The sequence below is a fragment of the Drosophila mojavensis genome, unplaced genomic scaffold (genome assembly GCF_018153725.1).
Source record: "Drosophila mojavensis isolate 15081-1352.22 unplaced genomic scaffold, ASM1815372v1 contig_16, whole genome shotgun sequence".
NCBI classification, from domain to species: domain Eukaryota; kingdom Metazoa; phylum Arthropoda; class Insecta; order Diptera; family Drosophilidae; genus Drosophila; species Drosophila mojavensis.
This window is the reverse complement of record NW_025318693.1, coordinates 2,375,925-2,403,278: the sequence shown is the minus strand read 5'-3', so window position 1 is coordinate 2,403,278 and position 27,354 is coordinate 2,375,925. Positions and strand designations below refer to the sequence as shown.

At 37.5% G+C, this 27,354-nt stretch overlaps 2 protein-coding genes and 1 long non-coding RNA gene across 8 annotated transcripts in view; all 3 read left to right on the top strand.

Annotated features, from left to right (window-relative positions):
- The window catches only part of LOC122756822, a 33,389-nt gene extending 21,784 nt beyond the window's left edge, over positions 1–11,605 (top strand). Inside the window, exon 3 of the long non-coding RNA XR_006356670.1 lies at positions 10,518–11,605. This is a non-coding gene — a long non-coding RNA (uncharacterized LOC122756822). The remainder of the gene's footprint in view (positions 1–10,517) is intronic.
- LOC6573698 (dynein light chain roadblock-type 1) lies at positions 589–1,238 on the top strand. Its single transcript, XM_032733712.2, has 2 exons — positions 589–688; positions 758–1,238. The coding sequence occupies exon 2, from the start codon at positions 770–772 to the stop codon at positions 1,073–1,075; it is 306 nt and encodes a 101-aa protein (XP_032589603.1). The 5' UTR covers positions 589–688; positions 758–769; the 3' UTR covers positions 1,076–1,238.
- Positions 11,606–23,487: 11,882 nt separating the features above from the next.
- Positions 23,488–27,354, top strand: part of LOC6573700 (homeotic protein ultrabithorax) — a 100,443-nt gene continuing 96,576 nt past the window's right edge. Inside the window, exon 1 of one of the 6 annotated variants that reach the window (XM_044007225.1) lies at positions 23,488–25,353. In XM_044007225.1, coding sequence (XP_043863160.1) covers positions 24,594–25,353 — 760 coding nt within the window. In that variant the 5' untranslated portion in view covers positions 23,488–24,593. The remainder of the gene's footprint in view (positions 25,354–27,354) is intronic. The other 5 variants (XM_015167071.3, XM_001999730.4, XM_044007223.1 and 2 more) reach the window with 5 other exon arrangements.

The following is a 27,354-nucleotide window of genomic DNA, read 5'->3' as shown; positions in this document are numbered from 1 at the left end:
AAGCCAATAACAGACGCCATTAAATGCGCACGAAAATGAAATGAGAACCGCTTGACGAGGCGGACTGTCGACCGCGCAGAGATTGGGGGGCGCGGCCTCCAGAACAACAGCCACGCGCCCACTTGAGCCGTTCAATTCAATGAATTCCGACTGACCTCACTGTAGCCCAGACAAGTTCAATGGCATTTGTGCATAATAAAACTCAAGATAGATATACTGAAATATTTAGGGAACAAATCATTGATAAATAGATAAGCTGAACTATTTTATGGAATACAATGCATATGTCTTATATAGATGTACATAAATTTCATTGTTTTATTTAGTTTTTAATGAAAATTTTATATACATATATTATTATTAAAGTTGGTTTTAGCTCTAATTTTAATTTATGAATTTTACTCTTAGTCAAAGGTCAGAAAAGGTACCGAAAATATTTAACAATATCTTATAATAATATTTATAATAATATTATATCTTATAATAATATTATAAGCAAATAAATTCTGTTTGCATTTATTTTATATTTTCTCTTCTCTTTTAACTGCTCTACAAATGTAAATTGAAATCAAGTTTTTCAAATGTTCAATACGAATCAGAGTAACCTTTTCAAGTTTCCACCCAGCTTATACATATATCGAATCTTTACTTTTTCATTCCCTGCATGGACTTTACATTGAAAACATAAGTAAAAAATATTGTTAAAGATTTACAATTTACACGAAAAAAACGAAATATATTCAAATCTGGTAAATAGATCCAAGCAAACATGAATCGTGTGCTGGAGGACGTCATCAATAAAAACGCTGCCAATACGGAGCGCATAACGGCTGAGAATACCCTGGGCTACGTGGTATCTGACAACACATCAGGCAATGTGGCTGCCACGTCCTTCGACAACACCAGCGCCCAGGGCATAGTGAAGCACATGAATATCCTGTTGGCTGGACTTGTGCAAAGCGCCGTCCGTGATCTGGATCCGTCGAACTCGCTCTGTTATCTGCGTGTGCTTACTCGCAAGTTCGAGTACCTCGTTGCACCCGAGGAGCTGTTTACTATTACCGTAATACAATAAACACACAATGAATAGAGATTCCGATGCCCCGCGAGTGTTTCTAAGAAATCAAAAATGAATCACATAAATATGTTCCTTACATTAACATTTTAAAAATTCGAAAAAATAAGAAAATATAAATTTGTTTGCCTCCCAAATATATAGTGAGTCACTTATGCTTGAATTGATGAAAAGTCTTACTATAAAGGGGGAATTGTTCATATACTACGTGACTTTATAGATTATTTTTATATTTTATAAAAATATTTTAGAGATATTTATCAGAGTATAAGAATTAATAAAGTATTTTAATATTTTATAAAATATTATATAAAATTATATAATAATATTTTATAAATATATTCTATACAAATATATATAATTTATTCGTTTATCTTCATATATTGAGTTGCTTTTAGCTTCAATCTACAATCTTCCATCTTAAGCTTGCACCCCTTTCGAACGCCTGAGTCAACAATACGAAGAGGTATAGATTGCCTGAGCAGACCGAAAATCCTTTATAATACCCAAGTGACATCGGCATTATTTATGGCATGACTTCATTGGGCAGCCGGGCTGGAAATTTATCCATGAGAATGCGGCATTCTAATGCGATAATTCAAAAGATTTACTTCTGTCAACATGACCATTTTGTAGACAAACTTGGGGTGGAAATGGCCTCTGACCTTTTTCGTTTTCGTTTTCGTTTTTCTCTTTGCTTTTCTTTTTTTGCTATTTTCATCTTGCAATGGATGCTTGCTGCTATTTTAATTTAAAATGGCAGAGCTCGTAACTCATTTTAACGGCGCACCCTCCACACTATCAGAGTGCATGCGTGTGTGTGTGTATGTGTGTGTGTGTGTGTGTGCGTGAACTTGTCCTATTTTTACAGGCCCGGGCCTTTGCAGGGGTTGCTCGCTCGTTACAATAACTTATCTGGCCTTTTTTACCCCGGGCCACGGCAACGCCATAATCACCACGAAGACGCTCCTGGGGTGCGCTTTGTACTTGGTTATCCATGCTCGATCCCATTCCCATGGCCATTCTTCCATTGCTATCTCGAGGCAGTTGTCCATTGTCTTGAGTCGTTTTGTGGTACATACAGATGATATAGAAATAAATACAAATTTGTACAGCAATTGTAGATGGCGAGAGTTCCTCGAATGTAACTGGCTTTTCGTCTCGCTCTTGGTCCATTGTGAACTCCACCTTGGTGGCAAGGTCGGGTTCATTTTGCGCACTTCATTTCAGTCAGCGTGAAATTCAATTAATCCATGGACCATTTTGTTGACGACTTCATTTCAAGAACTCATCTCAGCTCTAACCCCCCCCAAGCATTCATATTTCATCTCGCAATTCGTAACACTCGGCATTATATTCAAATAAAACGCTTTGCTCTGCCTCAACTTGAATTTCAAGCTAACATTTTAATAGAATGCGCACATATCCTTTAGTATGGCCTCCCCTCTGCCTCGATCCGCGTCCCTTTGGGCGTGGCCCTGGCACATGTATTCACGCGAGCAGCTCTATGAATTTAATTAAGTTGTGCGACAAACCAAACAATGAAATACAACAACAAACAAACACGAATCATATATGTATATTAAACGGGCATTTTAGCTCTAGGGAAGAGCGTCAAACGGGTTGGCCAGCGTCAGAAGTCAGCTGCCTGCCTCTGTATAAGAATTATAATATTTATTCTCCAATAGAGCTTTGTCTATATAAATATCTATATATTATAATTAATTTAGTACTCGATGAGTCCCCATTCAAATGTTCATAAATTTATAATCCAGTTCGTATTTATTTAATTAAAATGTCTGAAATATGAAAATTTCTATTATATGTGAATATACTTATATACGCTATACGCTAATGCCTCATTCACACATAAACAAATTCCTAACTCTGAATTAGACTAGTAGCTCAGTTCCTAGAACTTATTGTCTACTATAAATATGAATTCCTGAGTGAATCCCAAAGCAAATCGAAGCTGTTGCATCGACGAGCCTGTTCCAAATCAATTAAGTTAATTCAAACGCCGAAAAGCCATAGAAATGGGATTTAAGTGAGTGCTACAAGAAGCAACTGCTAAAAATAGAAAATACACACACACACAAGCGTATATGCGCTGTACGAGTGACAGGGATGGAGATGGAGCTGGAGACTGAGACGGAACTAAGTGAGCAGCAGAAAAATCCTCTCACTCAAATGCGCAGGCCAAACCCATTTTGCCTGGCGCTGGCTCAGCCCATGTCGCTGCACTGAGAGAAATTAGCTAGCTTAAAATTTTTATTATGGAAAATATATATTAATATACATTTTATTAATATACTTATGGACATATATTGTTTGTTGATATCATTCTCAATTTCCTTATACAAGCATAACTCTCAACAAGGCAGCTCAACCGGTTTCGCGCAGTGCACCCCTACCCGAACCCGTTTTGATGAAATGCTCAATTTTTTTCAGACTCGTTCAACCACCAAACATTTTCAGTTGAGACTCGCAGCGGCGCAGACGTCATTCACGTACAACGGTGGAGGCCGTACAGACATTTTGTTGACTCGGACGGACGGAAAGACAGACGGATAGGTGTACAGACGAGAAAGAACTGAAAAGCGCTTGAAAAAATACACAATAACTAAAAATAATAATAAGAAAGTAATTATAAAAAATATATTTTGAATAATTTATTAAATTAAAAAAAAAAAAAAATTAATTAAAACAAAAATTTACAAATATTAAAAAGTCAATAAGTGAATGACATGTATTGGAAATACAGAGCGACCTGAATTACAGTGAATTTATTTAAAACAACAAGAGCATAAGATTACAATAAAATGAATATAATAAAATATAAATGCAACAAGAGCATAAGATGACAATAAAATGAGTTTAATAAAATACAAATGCGAATTTGCATAAATAAAATAATATTATTTAAACATTAAATGTCATTTGCTGCTCACGATGTTGACAATAAGCAGCAGTTGCAGCTGTTATGCAATAGATGGCCGCAGCGTATTGCATGCGCCATCTATGGGTCGTTATGCGCTGACGTCAATGCTGACTTTGAGAGTCACTGCTTGAGCGGTTTGACAGCCACTGTTACTCCTTCGAAGTTTGTCTGCAAATTAACAGCGATTTATGCTTTCAGATATGTTATCTCTATTGATATGTTAAATGTTTCGAATTATAGGGAATTTTTCAATTGTATATTTAAATAAACAATCTCTAATCACAGAAAAATGTTGAGCCATAGAATAGAAATATTATAGTTATGCTGGCTGAAGGTAAATTTTATTTGAAAGACATTTAGTTCCTTTTATATTCCCACATGCATTCTCTTAGTCTAAACTGTTATATGTACACAGCTTCATGTATCATATTTTTAATAAGGAATGCTTCAAGGCTCGGCTAGGTGCTAATTATGCAGTAGCTGATGATGAGGAAGATACAAAATTCATCTTTCCATGCCTGACTTCCTCATACTACAACTACAATTATTGCAAACTGGTAGCTCAAAGTAAACTGCATGCAACAAAAAATAAAAATAAGTAAGGGCAGTTCAATTAAAATTGATTTGATTTTGGATGGGCTAATAAAATGAAGCACTGCTAAGCCAACCAAGTGATTGGCTCTGTTGCCAATCAAAGATTTCAATTCAATTTCGCTGGCTTGTCACAACATTTGGGACAGCGCATTGAATTGCAGCGCTGAGCATTTCATTCAAAATCGGAGCAATCGAGGCATCAAGATGTCAGTAAAGGCGAGCTTGAGACAACAAGATTGCATCGCTGCATCGTTAGGATCCTTGAGTCCAATGAGGCGAGACGTGGCAACGCTCTGGCGGTGGGGCATGGCTGGCGGGTCGAGGGCATTTGGCGAGGCAAAACATGAAAATCATCTTTCAACGCGCTGCACCAGCAGCTCAATGCAGCTCGATGGGCTCCGATTGCCAGCTAGGGAAGCGGGAGCTGAGGCAGGGACTGGAGGTGGTGCACGCGCACAAGTGCAAAAAGGCAAAACCGAATACGTTAACTAAAATCCTCAACTGAGTTGCAGTCGCCGTCGCAGTCACAGGCCGAGTCCAGTCCAGTCCAACCATTTGCGCTTCACTTGCCACATCCACATCGACATCCACATCGACATCCACATCCACATCCAGCTCTTCGTACTTGCAATTCCAGCTTTTCATTTTGCTGTCGGCGTTGTCCACAAAATGCGCTGCACGCGAGCACCTCGACATGGCGCTGCATTCCGTCCGTCCCGCACGCCAGCCCAACTGGTTTTTATGGACAAGGTGGCCGCCCTCTCGCCCTGCCATTCTCGCAATGGCACAATGGCTACAATAATATGTTTCATATATAAATAATAAATATTGAATAATTTTATTTAGTATACTATATGAAATAGAATAGTTGTATTAAAACATCATTAATATTTATTATAAATAATACATAAATATTGAATAATTTTATATAGATATATGTATTTTTTATTTCTAAAAAATAATTGGATATACATATACTAAGTAAAGTCCGCCTGTCTCTCTTTGCGTATATAAAGCATTTCACTGTCTCTTAAGATGGTATTTTAAAAATACATATAATTACAATAGCTCTGGCTGTATTGATGTCTTCTAAAGAACGGAATCATTTGCTATTCACCTTCTTCATTGATATATTTTCCACCATCTCAGGGATCCCCGAATAGATAGCACATTTTTTATTATATTTTATCCCTCCTGATAGACTACAATTAATAGGCAATAAAATCAAAGCCCATTGTTATTTAAATCAATTTAGCTATTTTTGCAATACTCCAAGTTTCTAATTAATTTGCCTGAATATTTAGAACCTGAACTATTGTTTTTTTATTTTCAGCTATTTTTGTTCTTCATAAATATTGATTAAATTATAATATTTTGCTTTCCCTAGATATTGATACATCAATATCAATTCAATAAAAAAGACGAATATTGGAAGACGACAAAGAGTTGGGCCTTATAGATAGTTTGCACTGCATTAACTTAATTAAGCAAAAAAAAGTTTAATTTATGTATATATAATTCATGGAAAGAAATTCATTGTGATTAATTTAATTTTACTAATATGAAGATTTTGTTCTATTTAATTTATTCATTTATTTAATTTATTTTTATTTATTTGTTTTTTAATTAATTTATTTTTTTTAATTTTTTTTTTTTATAAGATCATTTGAATGTTAATAATTTCTGCAGACGACGTTTTTAGTGCAATATATATAATATCTAATATGAAAACATTTTTTCGTTTCTATGTGGGTTGTTTCTATATAGGTATTAACATTTTTAGTTATATATAATATTTAATTAATGTAATATAAAATAAATAAGATTGATAAGATAAGATTGATTGATATTACATTATAAGTATAATTATAATATTATAAGTATATTGTATTATATTTATTTGGCATAAACTAACGAGAATACAGTTCATTGGAAACATATAAAAATCACATCATTAAATCATGAATATTGTGCAGGATAAGTTCTATGAGACTTACTGAACTTAGCTTATAAATTAAAAAGAAAGAAAAAATAAAATATATATACTGATGCAGTTTTTTACTCAAATTGATGTATTATAGTATACTAATATATTTTATATATTTATTCACCTTCATCTACTTCGTTTTCAGTTCATTTGATGCTAAATTGTCTCTCATTGTTTCCTCTACATTTCACAGCTTTGCCTTTGACCCAGGCCAAGCACTCAGAGTTCATCAACTCAATCATCAAAGCTGCATTGATACCGTTGCTCTATGCAGTAGTATATAACTGTCTCCCTCTCTCTCTTGCTCCCCCTCTCTTTCACTCAATTGTACTCACAGCTTGGCATTGTCTGTGTGTTTGTCTCTGTTTCGGTGTCTCAGCTCGCTTTGCTTTGGTTCCGTAAATTACACTTTTGATTTTTAGTGGCCGTAAAATAATCGTAAATGTCGTGGTTATTGCGACCGAAAGTGCCCATTTTGAGTGCTGCTGTTGATTCTCAGCTGGCATTAACTGATATTCTCGTTTCGCTCAGTGCAGCGATGTCCGACGGGCTCTGGGACGGGCTGTGGGACGTGCTGCCACTGCACAAGCAGCTCGCAGACCCCCCCACAGCACCCACTGAGTGGCCTGCCGCTGTCCCCCCTGCACCTCCCTCAACCTTTGCCAAGCAGCGCTGCACTTGTTGTTTTTAATAAGTTTCTGGTTGCTCTTACTGTTGTTGTTGTTGTTGTTGTTGTTGCTATTGCTGTAGCTGGCTCTCTTCTGTACTCCTTTGATGTTTCGATTAAGTTCGGAGTTCGCGTTGTCGAAACTGGTTGGTTGAGTCTGCCATCGACTCCTGCTCCTGCTCCTGCTCCTGCTCCTCATGTTGGGCTCTGGCACACACCCGCGCTGCTCTCCCGCTGTTGGCCGTTTGGCTTAAGTTTATGGCCATTTCGTTTGCACTGTCTTTGCAGCAGTTGCCGCACTCGAATCGCCTCAGCTCAGTTCAGTTCAGTTCAGTTCTGCCATGCTGGCTGCTCGTTGAGTTGATTTTCTTAAGCATTTCACCCATTTACCTTTATACATTTGGCTTGTGCAAGACATTTTCTCACATTGCCAATTCTCCCCCTCCCCCTCGCAGTCTCTTCCTCTCCTCTCTCTCTCTCCTTCTGTTGGCTGACGCAACTGGTTGCCGATTGCCCATTGCCAAGTCGCCTTGTTGCCTCGCTGCCTCGTTGCCTCGTTGCGGTGGCCCGTTCGCGTACTCACAAATTTCGAATTTGATTTTATTGTTATGATTTCAATTGTTTTCGCAATGTAAACACTGGAGATTTCCAGCATAGAGCTGAGCCATTCTCGACGAGGGCATGTCGCCTTGTCTACTACATAATTGTGAAGAGCTCTTCTCGTACGAGCCACTAAAACAAGTTTTCGGAATTGGAAAATTAAATTAAAACAATTGTTAAAGTTTACTATATGAAAATGTGCATATCTTCATATGACTGAGACAAAAACTGTTAGCTGATGTGAAGCTGGAATAGCATATTATGTCTATAGAATTATCATAGTTCTTCTGATATAGATTCTGATATATTTAAAACATATATTTATTTTAAAACTTCTAGCCCTCATCCAGTTATTGTTATAGTTTATTATATTTTATATTATACTATTATCCTACATTTTTCTATCTTTCAACTGAAATGAAATCATATTGAGATATATCTTAAATTATTAGAAATTATTCATAATATTTTTTTTTTTTGCTCTATATAATAAATACAGTTCTATCAACTAATGCAGTTCCATACACTCAAATATACAAATGTCTTTCATTCATCTCAACCTAATTATTCCAATTTTCTCAATTTTCAACAAGTCGACTTTTTTTTTTTTTTTTTTTGACTATCGCGACAATGGCCTAATTACAATTTTCTGAAAAGTCACATCGGTACGCCCAATTTCACGTAAACAATTATAAACAAAGCCAGTTAAGGCTGATCATAATGCCAACTTCGGCTGCTAAACGATCGGCGAGCGGGCCCTCCCAGCAGTTTTTTCGAAGGCCGCGTTCCCAAAAAAAATAAATATAAAGGAAAAGATAGGCTAAAAACCAAAGCAATTCATAAATCATAAAAATGTGTCATAAAAAAGAAAAACAAAATGAAAACATGCTGAAGAACTAAACGGAACACTGTATAGCTCTGCTATGAAGCTGCCTTTCAACATGTCCTCGAGCATACAAAAAATTGCTCAAGGCGATAGAGAGAAGATTTTTTAGCTGACCTTAGAGCCAGCGAGCGATATTTGTTTTGACTCACGGCTGAGGCTTGTTATCTCGCATATCTCTAGTCCCAGTCCATAAAGGACACACACACACACACACAATCACATAGATACAGCTAGATGCGCTTGGCATTGTGCTCGTCGGCCTTTCGATTATTGCCGGCGTGGTAATAAATCATAAAAATATGTTTCACTAGCCCGACAACCGAGCGATCGTTGGATCGTTTTGGTCGCCCGCTCGTTACACGCTGCAATTGTAAATGCCTGTAAAATTGCCAAGCCGAGCCGAGCCGAGCCGAGCCTTTTGGCTGGTCTGGTGTTTCACTGTAGGTAATGCGCAACTGTGATTGGAATTGGGCTTGGATTTTTTGGGTCTGTCACGGGGATGCTCCTGCTGCTGCTGCTGCGGTGATCGCGCCCTCGAGCATCTGATAACAAAACCACTGCCAAATACCAAACAAAAGGCCAACAACTTTCTCTTTTGCCTCACATGATTTGGGCCGCATTGAGGCTCGGCTCATTCGACTTGTTTTTGCATTGCCAAAATGTTTCATTTATTCTCGAAAAATAGAAACCAAGGCAAAGTAGCAAAGAAATATTCATTTATGGTATTTGTGAGCCTGTCGCCAAGAGGCGCCTGCCTTTCTTTGTTTAAGCAATTAAAAGAAAGTCAAAAAGCATACAAAAAATTAAATTTTTAATGTAAATTTTAAATATTTAAACAAAAAAATTATAAAAATAAATTTAAAGTAAATAAATTTTTAAATAAATTTTCCTTAAGAGTAAAGTAACAAATATGGTCGAAAAACGAAATTGTATTTCTTTAAAAAAATCATAAAATTATAAATACATTTTAGCTATTTAGCAAAATTAATTATATGAGTTTATCTAACATTTGCTTTGCAGCATTTAATATGACTCACATTAAATCATCTTAAAATAGCTTTTATATAAAATATTTAAGAATCCAATTTACTTTCAATATATTTTTCTTATACCTATAATATCTATCTATACAAAATTCAATTACTTATTCCAACAATTGCATTAAATATTTGAAATATTTATTCAAGACTCACGACTGAGCTTTGAATTAATTAAAATTGTGCAGCAGCAAAATTTAATTCAATTGAAGTACATAGCATACGATGCTCTTGCGCTCGTCAGAAACAAATGCGCAGCGCATTTAAGACGCTCATTGGATGAGAATGACTTCATTTCGAAATACATATGTGCATATATGCTATATATATACATATATATAAATGGTATATTTGTCAGGCCTGTACTTGTGCGTGAGCGAGTGCATAGTGCTCTGCCTCCATTCCGAAGCCAAGATGATATACTACAAGCAGATGATTTAATGTGACCGCATATTGCGCAGGCACTTAAGAAGCAGCAGCCTTTCCGAACCCGAGCTCTAGAACGGGCGTTCCACATATGTTTCAATTCAAGCATTTGAGCTGCCATCTTGAAAACCGAAACGCGACAAGAAAAAGTATTCGTAGAAGGCCGAGTTGAAGCAGTTCGATATAAATACATGCATTCATATAGGAGACATATTGTATAGACTAATCAAACTAGAGAAGTTAGAGCATAATAGAGCATTTGTTGCAGAGATTACTAAGGCTTTTCATTCCCTTCTTATTGCAGGCCAAAAGAAGCTGCTCCCAGGCTGTAAATCAGGGCCCCAACGAGCTGTGGCATTGCGCGCATAGCTCATCAAGATGCTGGCCAAATCCGCAGTCAAAACAAATCGTTAAAATGCCATAAAAAGTCCATATGCAGCCGGCATGGGCAGCGGCAGAGGAGAGGCTGGCTGGCTGGAGGAGGCAAATGCATTCAAATAAAATTTTACCACCGTTTCCTCAAACATCATCAACATCAAACTAACGGCAGCAACATCCGAGCCACCTCATAAAAGTAACGATGTCTATGTCTATGGAAAAAAAGAGCATCTGATGGATGCAAACATCGCAATCACAGCCTCCGCTGAGCAGTTTGAGGGGTATCAAAATAATTATGGCATACGTCACGGAACTTGGCTTTTATGTCTTTTATATTGATTGTCATCATGTCACACTAACAGATCGTAAAAAAGTCGTAAAACCCAACTCTCGAGTGCAAAAGCAAATGAACGCCCCAGCGAGTCGCAACTGCACTCAAACAGGATCAGGATGCTGGCAAATGACTCGGTCAGAGTCTCAGGACACTTCAACCCCTGACCCAAAGGATCCTCGTCGAGTGAGTGAGTGAGTTAGTGACTGAGCTGAGCCGAGCTGAGCTGAGCTGAGTGAGTGAGCGGATTTGGCAGCGCATCGGCCCAAGTGGCGTCAAGTCGTAAAAAGAACATAAAATTCGGGCCAGGCGCTTGTATTAACCGCAATTTGTTTATATAGTTGTTAAAATGCCATTTCGGCTTGTTGTGCTATTCTGCTTGGCATTTAATTGTCGGCTGCCGCCTGTATTTCTTTTTACGACCACACAAAGTGGGCAAACCTAATAAAATTTATTTTTACGACAATTTAAATGGTCTCTCTTCGAATACGCCGAGAGTACCGCCTGACACAGAGCTGACAACAGGTTGTCGCTGCTCGACCATTTGTTTTTCAATAATTCCGAGATTATATAATAATGATATACTTAAGCTAATCCGTGAACGCATAACATAATTTAAGAGCCCATCAAATGGGCCAAGTAGGAAAAAAGATGAAGCAGTAAAAAAAATAAAATATTCCTTATTAAATGTTAATTTCTTAAAATAAATTCTCAAAATAATTATAGATTTATAAATAAATAATATAAATATATCCATGTTGATACAAAATATATTTAAATATTAATAAAATAGTTTTCAAATATATATAAAAAATTTTTACATTGTTCACATTTTATAATGTACATTAATTACAATATATACAAAAAACATTAAAAAATACATTTTTTTTTTTTTATAGAAAAAAGTGTTTATTTAATAACAAAAATGATATTATTTAATGAAACAAATATTGAAATATTCAAAAATTCTTTTTTTTAATATATGCACATTTTATATGTTATTTATATTATATTTTGTACATTCATCACAATGTAAAATAATAATAATACAATTTTTAAATAAGAAAATCTATAGAAATACTTAAAATATATATTTTTTATTTATTTCTTTATTTTATTTAATTTTATTTATTTATTTATTTTTTATTTTCATTTCATTTTTTTTTTTTTTTTTTTTTTTTTTTTGTAAAAAAATAGATTCTGGCTTGGCCAAGAAATATAATTTAATTTAGAGCTCAATAAAAATAAAGAATAAAAAATGTTTACCAATGACTATTCCATTCATTTTTATTTTATATCTTGAACAATTTGATTGCTTAACTCTAATCTGCCTTCAAAAGCAAATACAACTCGATCGCATCACCTTTCACGCGGGCCACAATAAAGGCGAACAATGTTTTGAGCTCGGCTCGGCTTGAGAAACCCGCGGAGATGATGACTTAATCCCACAAAACCACAAAGTAGCTCAGCAGTTCCGATGCCGATACAAAGACAGACAGACGCAAACGTCTCATTACGAGGTTAAGAATCAATTGCAGCTCAAGTCCAAGCAGCGAGCCGAGAGAGGTGAAACAAAGCCAACCGCCTCCTTATGCATAATGCTAATGGCCGGACAAAAGAGCCGCCGTTGGTTGAATAGAGCAAGAGAGAGAGAGAGAGAGAGAGAGAGAGAGAGAGACAGAGCAACAGCCGCAATGAAGACATTCGTTACAGTTAGAGTTACCTAGAGTTAGCCTGGCCTGTGAATGAACCCTTGGACACGTTCATCAAGCAATTGGCAGCATTTGCATGCGCCCCTGAGTGCGGCCTACTGACTGCTGACTGCTGACTGCTGCCTCCTGCCTGCTGGCTGCTCATCAAATCCAGCCAAATGGCAGCGAGTCCTTTAGCCGGGCTAATTGAGCGTTTTTCGTTGACTGCGATAGCTCACGGTTTTGCCTACTCGTTAGCCAGCTGGTTAGTTAGCCAAGCCCGCCCACTCCATGCGGCCGTGTTACCTGCCTGGCCGACTCGAGTGGGAAGTGGCACAAACTGAAATCCTTTTTCACTTTCCATGGCCGGCGCTTGCGAAAACGTGCAAAGTGGGTGTAAACGGATCGCGATGATGATTGTTTATTGTAATTTTTATGACTGCTTTGCACACAAACACGCCAAGGCGCCGCGCCGATGATGATGACTGCAGCAAGCCCACAGCGCCCTTACACCCAGCTATTAAAGCCGGGGGTTGGCCCCTTTGGCCCCCTTGGCCGCTTTGGCCCAAAGGGTAATTCTCTGTCTCAGCCGTGAACCTCCCTTCCGCTATGGTTGCAAGCACTTGAAAACTTTCTAATTAAGACATTTCAATGATGGCTGAGCTTCAAGAATTGGCCTGTCAATGGAGCTCGCTTTTATCTGTTTTAAATTGTTTCAACTTAGCTCTGCTCACTAATGTAAGTATTTATAGTACATACTAAATTTAGTATTTATATTAGAGTTACCTATAAGAGTTGACAGCCTTATTTATATCAATTTGAGTTAATCATCTATTTTATATTAATCAGATGGCAACGCAGTAAATCATAATTTTAATAAATTTATTACTATATGACAAACATCTGGAGGAAAAATTAAAAAAATAAAAATTAAGATTGATAAAAAAAAAAAAAAAGTAATAATAATGAATAAATTTATCGAGCACTATAGGAAATGATTTTGAGACAATTCAAGATTATAGATACTGTATTATTATTTAATTCAAATAAATTACATAAAAATATATTCAAAATATATATTTAAACTACTTGATATTTTTAATATATTTTCATTTTCTGATAGGTCAAGAGTATGAATCTGGATTGAAGCGCTAAAATACTTAGGCGTTGGATGCCTTGCCGAAGATATTAACCGACTACATATGCTGTTGAATGGTTTTTTTGTTTTCAAATTGATGATTAGGAATAGGGAATAATATTTTAAAAAATAAATAATTATAAATATGAAACAATCAATTAAGGAGAAAAACTGTTTTATTTTGGTTCAATTTAGGGATTAAAAAATTCAAGTCACATTTAGCCCTTAAGCAATTTAAAAAAAAAAAAAAAAAAAAAAGGATTTGTCAAAATATCTGCTAGCTAACTAGACGAGTTCATTACTCGTATAACTCATTCATTTTATTCATAAAAGTAATTAAATAATAAGTTAACATTTAATTAGTCATCTCTATAGTTACATCAGCTGTACGTGCCTGATTTTGTTAGCTTGAAACTTAAATCTGACTTCTAGTGGCTTAATTAATTTGTCATAGTTAATCAAACAGTGGCTTTGATAGTCATCTATCAATCCAACTGGCAATCAAGTGGTAAGTGCAGCAACTGAGTTGCCACAAGAGCAGCAACATGAGGCAATTAGCTGGCACGGATTGGCGACTGGTACGAGGAATCGTACTGCTTGTGGCCGTGATTCTGGTTTGCTTTATGGCCATGTTGGCGTTGATGGAGCGAGCAACTCACCAGCTCACCGGGGCAGCAATAGCAACAGCAGCAGCAGCAGCAGAGGCAGCGACGGCAGCAGCAGTTGAGAGCATAAATTAAGGCTGCGTTTATGAAATGGCGCTGGGGGCGTTTATGATGCATTTTTAATTGACGTTCATTTGAAGAAACGCGAAGAGCGCTTCAATTCAATTATGCATTGGCCCCTACCGCCCCACCTGGTAAACAACAGCTGCAGCCCGACTTCAGCTACAAATGCAACGGCAACGTCGACTGCAACTGCAACTGCAACTGTTGGCCATAAAAGGCGCGCGCAACGGTTTTGGGCCAAATTGGCACTTTGTGTGCAAATTTGAATTGTGGAAATGCTGGGCATAAAAATGAAATGAAAATAGCTTTGCACAATTGTGCTGAGGTCTCGGTATCACTCGCATGCGATCTCTGGCAAATATTTTAAACGATGCAGCTCGTCAAGAAATCAGCAAAGCAGCAGCAACAGCAGCAGCGCGTGGCAGCTCTTGGCCATGCCTGTGGCATGGATTGTGCCTGTGGCTGTTGCTCCTGCCTGGCCACGCCCCGTTTCAACGCACGCCCATGCTGATTCATGCCGGTTGGCAATTACGCTTTGTCGACGTTGGTGGCAAACGGGCTTCTAACTCAAGCCAACTCCTGGCCCCCTAACGAATGCACGCCCAATTGTTGCACATCCAATTGACAGTCGATCGCTCGGCAGTCGGTGGCACGTCAACTTATTCATTAATTCATCAAAATGGCAATCCCCTCCGCCAGCAGCCCACCCCCTCTTTGCCCAGCCCCTGCGCTCCGTTCCGTTCCGTTCCGGCCGTTTCTAGCCATAGTCCGCACGATTTATTTGCGATGCAGAGTCGCATTCGCCGTTGAGTCGTTGATAGTCTTAATTGGCTTCGTTTCTTCGTTTCGATTGCATAAAATAATCGTTAGAAAACGTGTTTTGCTTAATTGGAAAATTTGTATGTCTTGCCCGTCCACGTCTCCGTCCCGAGTCGCCTCCGTCCGTCCTGTGCCACAGCCGCGTCCTCGCCTTGCTCCTCCTCATGGATCTGCCGTGCGTGCTTGGCCCCACGGCTTATTGATTTTCCACTAGTTAATGAAGAAAAATGCCTCTGCCCAGCTCTCGAACAGCTCTCTTAACAAACAGCGCCTACTGAATGCTAAATTTCTATCCATCTACAAATATGTACATATATAAACATACACTTTTGCAAGCCTGGTCAAAACATTCACAGATCATGTGTCATGCGAGTTACATGTGTGTGCAACATATGTAAATACATTCACATTGAAGTGGGTTAACAATGTTTTATTCATTAAATGCAGACACAAACAACAAATCTGTGCTGCAAATTAAATAAATCCTAAATAGGCGCAATTTAAATTGAGTATTTTTTCCTATATTTTGACCAGTTACAAATTACCTCGAAATGCAAGAAAGCAAAAGAAAATTATTAAAATTTTTTTTTTTTTTTTTTTTTTGTAATGCAGTTGTATATTATATATACTCAAAGCATTCACCAAAATATTTAAAATTTATTAAGCTATTATATTTCGATTTTAAAGCTTAAAATCATTTAAGAATAAAACCATTTTAAGTTTAAGACACTTGTGAAAAAGAAATTCAAAAGTTTATTAGGTAAAAAATTATTTATTATCTTAGAGCACAAATTGTCAAAGCAAATTTACAATTGAACTGCTTATAACTCAAAGCTGATGCTTAAACTCATTCAAGATCGCTATAGTCGAACCAACTAACTAAGTAACCTTTCTTAAAATTAAATTAAATAAAAATTAAATAATTAATAAATTAATCTAAATAAATTTTTTTCTTAAATATTCATTCATATAAATATAGGCAAGCAAAATATTTCAATAGAATCCGAAAGTGACAAAGCATCAACTTTCTTTTCTTTTCATCTTTTCTAAATATCTGTCAAATACTATTATTTTTTAATATATTATATATTATATTATTTTACAAAGTTTTTATATAATATTTTATATTATATTAATATTATATTATATTTTTTTTATTAGGCTTTTAAAGTAATTTACTTTTTACATCATTAATTCATTGTTTTTATTAAATATATAAATATATGTATAAGTATATATTACAGAAATGTGTATAAATAAATTTAATAAATTTAAAACAATATAGGTTTAAATCTCACAGCTACTCCATTATTATTTTTATTATATAAAGTCTAACAAATAGTTTTTTAGTAGAATGTGTTAATGCTCAGCTTTACCCAATTCCACAAATTTCGCATATTTTATGGGCGGAGTGCGAGGCATTCGCACACAAATCGGCGTTAAGTTTAAATCCGCAAATATTTATAATTCCGTATTAAATTCATAATGTAGAATGTTTAATGCATAAATACATAATAAAATTTTACGACTTTTACCTTATCTTGTCACACAAAGGCAACAAAAGCAACAACAACAACATTAAAGGCAACAACAATAATAAACTTTCATTTAAAAATGAAAGAGGAAATTTTATGCCTACCTTTTTTGTGGGCCGCTGCATTTTACGAGTATTTTATTGTGGTGCATGCAACGCACACGTTGCAACTGGCTGAAGGCAATGCACGTGCAAAACGCAGGCGCCACATTCAGTTACAACAGCTCCAATCCGGCGACGTCTATGTGGCGTCCAATTCCTGTGCCAATCGAGCGCCAAACAATTTGTCATTTTTTGCGGCATGCAACGGGCTGAGAAGGGGGGGGGGGGGCAGTTGCCAAAGGGCCGGCCGGAGTGGGGAGTCGGAGCGATGATCAATGCTTTGAATTATGATGAGGATTTATGCTTGACACTGTCGCAGTGTGGCAGATAGTGCCAGAGCGACAGCCAGACAGCCAGACAGCCGGACAGCTGGACAAATGGATGAATGGACAAACATTTACAGCACTGACTGCGGCATTGGCGCTAGTTTTATGGCCTCCACATCCACCTCCCTTCGTCCGCATCAATCGACGGCAGCTGGAGACGAGACCCGTCTCTGTGTGCCCCGCCAGCTCCATTCAGCAGCGACTGCCCGCCGCTCTATGATTTATTAAGTGTTAATAAAGAACTTAAATCCGTTGGCTTGCATTTCGTATCCCTTTCGTATTCTCCATATTCCGCATTCACGTTCATTCACTCTCTCACTCTCTGCTATGTTTTTTTTTTTTTTTCGCTCAGGATTTCCTTATCAATGCATTCCATATTCGACGCTGATTTCATTTGTGCGCCCAGCAATTTTGCAATAAAATTTCGCCCGCCTGCAAATTAAAATTGCATTGTAATTGGTTAATCCATGCGTACATTATGCTCCCATTGCCGCAGCCCACTCGCAGCTCTGGGGCAGAGGAAGTGCACCCAAGCTGCATTGTTTTTGTTTTGTATTCTTCTTTTTATGTTTTCGGCTCCATTTGATTTCATAGCGCAATTTCCTCTTTTTCTTGCGACTGTTACACAATTTAATGGGCATACAGAACTTTATAAAGAGGGCTATATTAATATTCTTATTATTATTATTATAAATTAAATTTTTTAGTTAATTTTGTTTGGAATGGGAAGACAAGAAGCGAATGAGCCGAAGTTATTTGAAATTTTTAATATAATGTTGAATGTATTGCCATTTCATTGGAAGATGAAATCTAATAAATATTATAGATATTATTTGTATTAGACCTACAAGCCGAATCTGAATTCCCTAGTTCAAATCGTCTTGAAGCTAAAGTCTGTTGCATAATATTTGTGTATTACAAAAGCAGAAGAGAATTTAAAAGGGTTTTCTTTTTCTTTTTGTTTATTCATATTTATATATGTATGCTTGTATAAATAATTTATTTACTTTTCGTAGTTGCTGAAATTGCCTTACTCAGATTTAAGAGTTCATACAGACGAAAAGGCAGACAGACTCATAAAAAAGTTCTTATCAACACAGATTTAAAAGTTCTTAAGAAGCGTTATATAAATTAAGGTTGTAAAAAAAAGAAAACTATTCCCTGTATTGTATTTTTTATATTATAAAAAAGTTATTTATAAAAGAAAACATATACTGTAAAACATGTTTTTTCAATTTACACTTTAAAGAGACTTTTCAATGTGTTTTGCGAGTTGGATTTGCATACAAAGCAAACACATTAACATATGCGCCCCACCTGCAGTCAACAGTAGCCGAGAGTAGGAAATTTACGAGTGCCACCGTTCAGATGCAAAGGCACAGATATAGCCAGCGAGTCAGATATAGAGAGAGATATATATAGAGATATGTGAAGGGAAAAGCAGGCAAGAATAGAGCGTCAGCCGTGTGAGAGTTTCAGCCATCTCTCGAGGTGGTCAGCATATTTTCAGGTGCACCTGTTGATGGATGGCATTTTAATGCCTGCGCTCATTCTGGTGGCTCGCAGATTAAGTAAGTACACAGCAATTAGACAGCTAATTTAATTACCACACCCACCCACTGTTTAATTGGCCCATAATCGCTCAAAGCGAGCGCCGGCGCTGATTGCCGCCCAGTCGATACAGTGAGACGCCTCCAACTACATCTGTATCTGTATCTGTCTATCTGTGGCTGAATGTGCTCTGCATCTATGTCTGGCGAGTGGGTGGGGTTCGGCTCTGCTCTGCTCTGCTGTGCTGTGCTGTGGCTGCCACTTACGCAGCTAATAAAGCAGCAATTTGGCAGCTGACGCCGCTGCCAACGCAAACAAAACATCAAAAGGCGAACGGCCCCACCGTTGCCCCACTCAGCACCACCCTAACATCAAACGCCAAATGTGCGGAGGTTTATTTACAACAAAAACACAAAACTAAACGAAAATGTTGTAGCAAGTACAAAACACTCGATCTCTGGATCGCCGGATCGTCGGATCGTCGGATCGCATTGCCCTTGTTTATTGTGTGCGTCTGTCTATTAAGAGATTTGGAATTTCGACTGCTGGCGCTCGACGCGGCACCTGTTGGCTGTTTTGAAGGGCGCTGTTATCGCCGCCTTACAGATTTATGCGAACAATCCTTCAGTTATCCAAAGCTCAATAGTTTTACCTTAGGCCATTGGCTTTGAAGCGGCCGCCGTTGACGTTTTTATGGGCCAGAAACGAGGCGTATTTGATGCATTGCCAACGCAATGGACCCTAAACTTGCCTCAAGTGGACTCACGCTGGCTGCACATTGATTAGCTCTGGCCAAAATGAGCTGCAAAGAAAAAGGAGCCAAGGAATCAAATAATCATGCCATAAAGATTTGTTATTGTCTCGCATCTATTGAATGCATACTTAATTGTTTGTTTAAATATTATAAATGATTTTTTAAATTTTCAAAAAAAAAAAAAACAGGATACTAATTTTTAATAATTTGAATAAAATTGATACAGTTTTTATTTGATTTTTAATATATATTTTTTTGTATATAATATTATTTGTTTTATTTTTATTTAGATGTATGTATATTTTTTGTTTTATTTTATTATTCTTAATTTAATTTATTTATTTATTTTTTATTTTTGGTGCGTGCTTTATTATTTGGAGTTATATAAATGGGCCTTCACATAACTTTTTCTTTATTATTTTTTAACAAAATTATATAATAATATATATGTATATATGTTGAAATGGAATCAGCAGATTAAAAATATGGAAATATGGAATAAAGAGAATTCATTGAAGAATAATAAATATATAATCAGCAGAGTTATCAAATTGATTTTATTAGCCAGGGAACCTGGAACAATCTGTATGAAAAAAACTTGAAATATTTTATTTACATATATTTTATAAAAATTTTGGAAATATTTTTATTTATTATAAACTTTTTCTGATCATAAGCGCCATTAACCTATTTTAAAGTGTTTATTTTGATGAACTTATAAGACAATCATGGCTCGATAATACTTACATAACCAATTGTGCAACCAACTGGCGCCCAAGCGAGGAGCCCGCCACAACAACAATCATCGATTCAGAGCAACAGCAGCAGCAGCATCCACTGAAGCCACATCCCGACAACAGTTACAGCAACAACAACAATTGAGCCACATAACGAACCAAGTTTGAATATACTCGTAAGATTCCTGAGTATATTAGGTAGCAAAATTTTTACGAGCTCATTATGGCTCATTTCGGCGATTGTTGTGATCCTTTTATGCGCCTTCGAATGGCTTCAAATGGTTATGAGGCTATTCGCTGTCTGTCCCTGGCCTCGCAGTCCTGTGCGACTGCCGATGCTGGTGATGCTGCCACAAGGACTCACGATATTTAGTTTGCAGTTGCGACTGCGATTTTTACTTTTGGCTGTCGTTTCGTTTCGTTTGGTTTGCTTCGCTTTGCTTTCGCTTTGGCGTTGGCTTTGGCTTTTTTGCTTGGCTTTCCGCTCATGTTACTTTGCAGTTTGTTGTTGCTGTTGTTGTTGTTGTTTCTCTTGGCAAAATGTCGCCGTCTGTCTGCGTATGTGTTTGTATGTTTGTGTGTGTGTGTGTGCTTGTGGGGACATCCGTGCGCTGTGTGTGTGCAAGTTTTTGTATCTTTTTCGCATGTTGTTGATTTTAGAGACTTGGCAACGAATGCGAGCGACGACTGCGACTGACTGGGCTGCTGGGCTGCTAAGGTTGCTGGGGAGATTGCACAAAAGTAAATTTCTTCTTATAATAAGTTTATTTTGCAAACACTTGTGGCAAGCAACTTTGTTTGTTCGCCTCTAATCTACGAGCCGTTTGTGCGAATGTGCAAACTTTGACAAATATTTGCAAAAGTTTTGCCCAACTGCGCGAGCTGCGAACCGAGCGCCGATCTCTTTGCATTATGCATATGAATTTATTAGCATCAATTTGGAGACGCATTAATAGCGCATCTCAAATATGAAAATATATGTGTGTGTTTATATAATATATATGTATACATCTTTATATGTTTTCATTTGGGCAACAATTCATATTGACGTCAATCGGCATTTGGCTAACTGCATTGACATTTTATTTTGAGACTCGCGCTATATAAGAAATTGTAATAAGCTGTTAAGCGCCGTGAATAAGCCATACAAATAATATGAGTGCCAATAAAATTAAATTCTATTAATATTCAGTGGCAAATACGCGCTAAATACATCTTTCGATTAATCAGAACTATAAAATTGACACTCAAAAGCCTTTTACAATCTTGCAAATACACCAATAAGAAACAAACTCAATCCAAATTCGAATAATAGTATGCCTGCATGAGTCATCTGAATCTACATATAGTTAAAAGGGAAGATATATATTGAAGGAAGATATATATTGTATATAAATGTTCTTTATATAATTTGTATTGACTTCAGCAAGAATAGATAGTTAAGTAAAGTATTCAATGTCATGTGACTTCAGCGGGAGTAGTATCTATCTAGTAAAGTATTTAATGTATTAAGTATTTAAAACATTACTGCAAATATATTTTATATCAATTTAACCTTATTATAATGCAACTCTATGAAATTAAAACTACAAGCTTTTTACTATAGCAACAAATATGAAATAGAAAAGTCTGCTACACAAAAGAGTTAAAACTTACAATAATTATTGGCAAGGCAATAAGTTTGATTTAAATATACATATATTCCATTTTTCCATTTTTTATATGAAAATGAAGAAAAAACCTTCACAAGCTTCAAATTTGTATTTTCAAATAAAAATGTCATTTAATAAAATAAATAATTCGAATAATGAAGTAAATACAAATAAATGAAAGATTCGCATTAAAACTCAGCTTATTTGATATTTACAATTAAATTATAATTAAAAATAATAATGAACATAACAAATAATATTCCTTTTCTTTATTATTATTATTATTATTTATTTCTACTATTTAATATTTGCTATGATAAATAATTTATATAGTCGATATATATTTATGTATATAAAGGATGATGATGAACAGATACAGATACAAGCAGCAGATACAAGATACTATATTAATTACTAAATTAATTGAAGAGCTGACCAAGTCCCATATGATAAGATGAAAATATGTATTATTTGAGATGCAAGTTCTATTTAATTATGCTATTAATTAAAGCTGTAAGCCGCAGATCAATTGTTTGTTTTCTTCAGTTTATTAATTATATATTTTATAGAAATAATTCACTTAGAAAGTATTTATTGAGAGTCCACGAAATATAAAATAGAATTTAATAAGAAAAAAATAGGTTTTTGCTTTCAATATGCTATAAAATAAAGCATATATGATTTTAATAAAATGTTAAGAAAAATGCTCAGAAAATGTTTTAAAATATGTATATCTAAATGTACACTTGTATCGAACCTAAATTTAATTTTAAAAATGTTAAAAGAATTTTTAATACAATTTTTAATTTTCATCAATTTTCATCAATTAATTTTAATCAACTCTGCTTATTATAATTTATTAATTAGTATAGTTCAATTATTTTCCTATGCCAAATAAACTCGCACAAAGTGCAGCGGAAAATTTGTCATGAAATCATGGCTAGCCAGCATTGTATCTGTATCTGAATGTGAATTTGTATCTGCAGCGCGTTGCGTGCGACGGGCAACTGCCAACTGGCAACTGGCGAGCATCGAGCGTTGAGCGTCGAGCGTCGAGCGTTTGTCAAATTGAGTGCAAAAGTGGCGAAAATCGTTTGAGTTTAAACGTGCTCTGTCTGGCCTATAAGAAAAATCAGCCCTCCTCCATGATGAATTTCCACAGTCAGAGCGCATTTTCCACACGCGCAAATGATGAATTCTCCACTCAGAGCGAGCCGAGCGCTCGAACATGTTCGAATGAACGCGCTCAAACGGCCCGGAATGAACGCAGGCGAGCAGCCACGGCGACTCGGAGTCGGATTCACTGGTGAGAGAGAGGGAGCGAGCCGCTGGTTTGAGTAGCCCTTATCACTTGGTGAGCGCAGCGAGTGAAGCGACTGTGGCTCATTCTGTTTCAGTTTCGCTCATTCATTTAGTTGTTTGGCCTCTCTGTTTTGGCTGCTTCTTCTTCCAGCGAGCTGCCTGCCTGTCGCTGCTGCGTATCGGGGGAGCTCTACAGGCAAAGCGCTGCTGCCGCTGCCGCTGCCTCGGCCGCTGCCGTCGTCGCTCGCTGCTGGCGGCGGCCCAGCCGTTGCCATTCAGTTGAGTTTAGTTGAGTCTCAGTCAAAACACAACCAACTGCGATTTGGTGGCACATTCGTTCGATGGCAACGGTTTGGATAACAGGCGCGCGCTTTGTTTTATTATCCCACATTATCAGCGGCATTATTGTTATTGGCATTGTACGCTCAATTTTAATGTTGTATGGCCCTCGCGCTCTGAGCTCGCACTCGCATACGTATCTGTAGACCAGTGGCCAGTGTATATCTCAATCTGCATCTGCATCTGCATCTGCATCCGCATCTGCATTTGTATCTGTATCTGAATTTGAATTTCAATTTGAATCTTCAGCTGAAGCGTCAGTTGAACGTGAAGCGCGCGCTCGTCGCTGTCGTCGGTCGTCGTCGCTAATAACAATAATAATTATAATAACAATAACAGCAATAATACCAATAATAATAATAATAATAATAATCGTAATAATAATAGTTTGTTATCACAATAATGACAACGCTATGAATGCTAAGCGAGGCATTGAATTGAAAGTGATTCAATAGGCGCCACATCGAATACTCCAAATCAATATTTATCCATTCAAAAACAACACAAATTTTATATGAATTGTGGTGTCAGTGACAAGTGAATAAAACACGCGTGCAATTGGAAAACAACAAAATCTAAAATTTAAATTTTAAAATTATAAACGAAACCAAAATCAAGTATACGAAACTTTAATTTAAACAGAATTAAATATATTTTATAAAATTCTACGGCCGGAAAAAGTGCAATAAATAATTTTAAAACAAAATTACAATTAACGAAAATTAAAATTAAATTAAAAATATATTGTTAAAACATTTTTTGAGAGAAAAAAAAAAAAAAACAGCAAACCAAAATTTTATACACAACAAAAATATCGCAGTTAATTAACTTAAACTGAATTAATCAAAGGATTGCTTAGGCAATGCCCATTGTGGAACACAACTGAGTGTTGAGTATTTGTATACGAGTGCCGTGCGCCGCGTGCAGTTACTTTTAGTAGCGGCTGTAGCTGCTGACAGTTAGCCGCCAAAATTCTCACCGCCAGCAGCAGCCACAACATGAACTCCTACTTCGAGCAGGCCTCCGGCTTCTATGGCCATCCGCATCAGGCAACGGGCATGGCCATGGGCTCGGGCGGGCATCACGATCAGACGACGGCCAGCGCCGCGGCGGCCGCCTACAGAGGCTTCCCGCTATCGCTGGGCATGTCACCGTACGCCAACCACCATCTGCAGCGCACCACACAGGACTCGCCGTACGATGCGAGCATCACGGCCGCCTGCAACAAGATCTACGGCGATGCCGGCAGCGCCTACAAACAGGACTGCCTCAACATCAAGGCGGACGCCGTCAATGGCTACAAGGACATTTGGAACACGGGCGGCACCAATGGCGGAGGCGGTGGCGGTGGTGGCGGCGGTGCCAGCGCTGGCAACACCACCAACGGCTCCAATGCGCCCAACTCTGCCAACGGACAGAACAATGCGGGCGGCGGTGGCATGCCCGTCCGTCCGTCCGCCTGCACGCCCGACTCCCGCGTCGGCGGCTACTTGGACACATCGGGCGGCAGCCCAGTGAGCCATCGCGGTGGCGGCAGTGCCGGCGGCGGCAACGGCAGCGCCGGCGGCGTACCACAGAACACAGCCAGCGGCGTGGGCGGCGGTGTGGGCGCGGCCACAGCCTGGAATGCCAATTGCACCATCTCGGGCGCTGCGGCGGCCCAAACAGCGGCTGCCAGCAGTTTACACCAGGCCAGCAATCACACCTTCTACCCCTGGATGGCAATCGCAGGTGAGTCCACAGCCGATCCAATCAAAAGTGAGTGTTCAGCGCAGTCTCGACTCTTGATCTATCCATCTATCCTAAGTTACATTGTAAATTGCTTTGATTTTAATTGATTGTTGTTGTTGCTGTTGTTGTGGTTGTCGTCTCACTTCTGGTTTCGTGTGTGTTTTCATAGTTGTTTTCGCTGGTCAAGTGATGAGCCATTAGACATCCACTTGGCGAGTGAACGAGCACGCGGTAGTAATAATAATTATGTGACCATTGTTAGTTAATTATTGTAGCACTCTCAGCAGTTGTAAACACTTGTAAAACAGTTTCAGAAATAAGTTTACATTATGTAAACAGACTTACAAGTTGCATTTGTTAAGGGAAAATGCGAAAAAAAAATGGAAAAACATATTCAAGTTTCTTTGTTTCAATTAGCAGTATTGAATAAATATTTTAAGAAAAATATATTATATTACAAATGAAACGCTCTTTCACATTTTCTTACACGCCTTGAAAATTTTCGTAATTTTCGTTAAATAGTGATTCCAAAATTTTGTACAAAAATTATACAATCTAAAAATAATTTTTGATATTTTATAAAACTCAATTTTTATTGAATATAAATAAGGAGAAAAATCTGTTTTTTTTTTTTTATTTTTATTTTTATTTTTTTTTTTATTTTATTTTTTTTTTTTTTTTTTTTTCATTTTATAAAGTGTTGGATTAGCTCTTCGTTTATTTGTATTTTCAATAAACATATTTTATAAAAATACAAAATATAATTTTGTATTCTTATCATAATAAAAAAAATTCAATGAAAATATTTCACAAAAAATAATAACTTTTACCTGTAATAAATATTCAAAACATCAAGAGATTTATTGAAATTCTCCTAGTAATAATTGCAGTATTTAAATGAAACTGCTTGACGCTGATTTGATGCAGTTCATCAATTTATAGAGTCCAATCGGTGCACAAATTGAGCTTGAAGTTGGCTCAACAGACTCATAAATAAAGCTCAACACACTCGAAGCAGGCGTTGCCACCCAACCAAACCAGTGGCACTTATACCTGGTAGTTAGCTCTTCCTCTTCTCCATCTTCTTCTTCTTCTCCTTCTCCTTTTTCGTTGTCGTCTATGTGGTGCTGCTGCCACACGCCTTGAAGCACTCGCGCAGTAGCTGCCTCATAATTTTCAACACTTTGTTTACTAATTTTTGTCACCTTTGGTTTTAATGATGCTCAGCGGCGACTTCGTCGCCGGCAACGACGACGCCGACAACGCCGACAACGTTGTCCGTAATTGCTGCAGCAACGTTGGCGGCAAAGTGGCAACAAAAGTGTGCTGCAATTTGTGCAACGAGAACGGCAGCGCTGTAAATTATGGCCAGGCAGCTGAAAGAGCTGCGAGAATAGCAAAAATCCTTTTGCCAGGACACACACTGAGCGCGCACATTGGGCGGTTGAGCAGAAGTCGCGCTTATTACAGTTAACAGCGCCATTATGTAATTATGTACAGCGCGCTCTCAACTCAAGCAGCAACTAAGCAGCAGCAGTAAGGCCACCAGCCGAGCCAAGTCCACAGGTTGCCACACCAGCCAGTCGGCCAGCCGGCCAGCCGTCGACTCCTAAGCCTTATCAACAGCAGCGCTCTCAAAGCCCACGACAGTGGGTTCACTGAGTCGCTGATAAGCCACAAGGCACTCATAACACCTTCAACGAAATTCCATTTCCAATTCGCATACAACCACAATCAAAATCCAATTCAAAAGCTCCCCCAAAAAATGCTGACCGAGCGAAATTTATGATCGCCTTCATGTAGGTGGTCGGCCGAGCGGACAGGCATAAATTTGGAATTCGTATTCTGAGCGCGTTAAGCTGGAAACATTTATGTTTTAGATGGGCCGCGGAGCAGACCAGAAGTGCGCAAAAAATCAATCAAATTTCACTTGGGCTATCGGTAATTACAAAACTTGGCACCCGAAGCAGCCGAAGGGGCAGAAACAGCATCAGAGCTGGTTAAAAAACAATTAAAGTTGAACTAAAT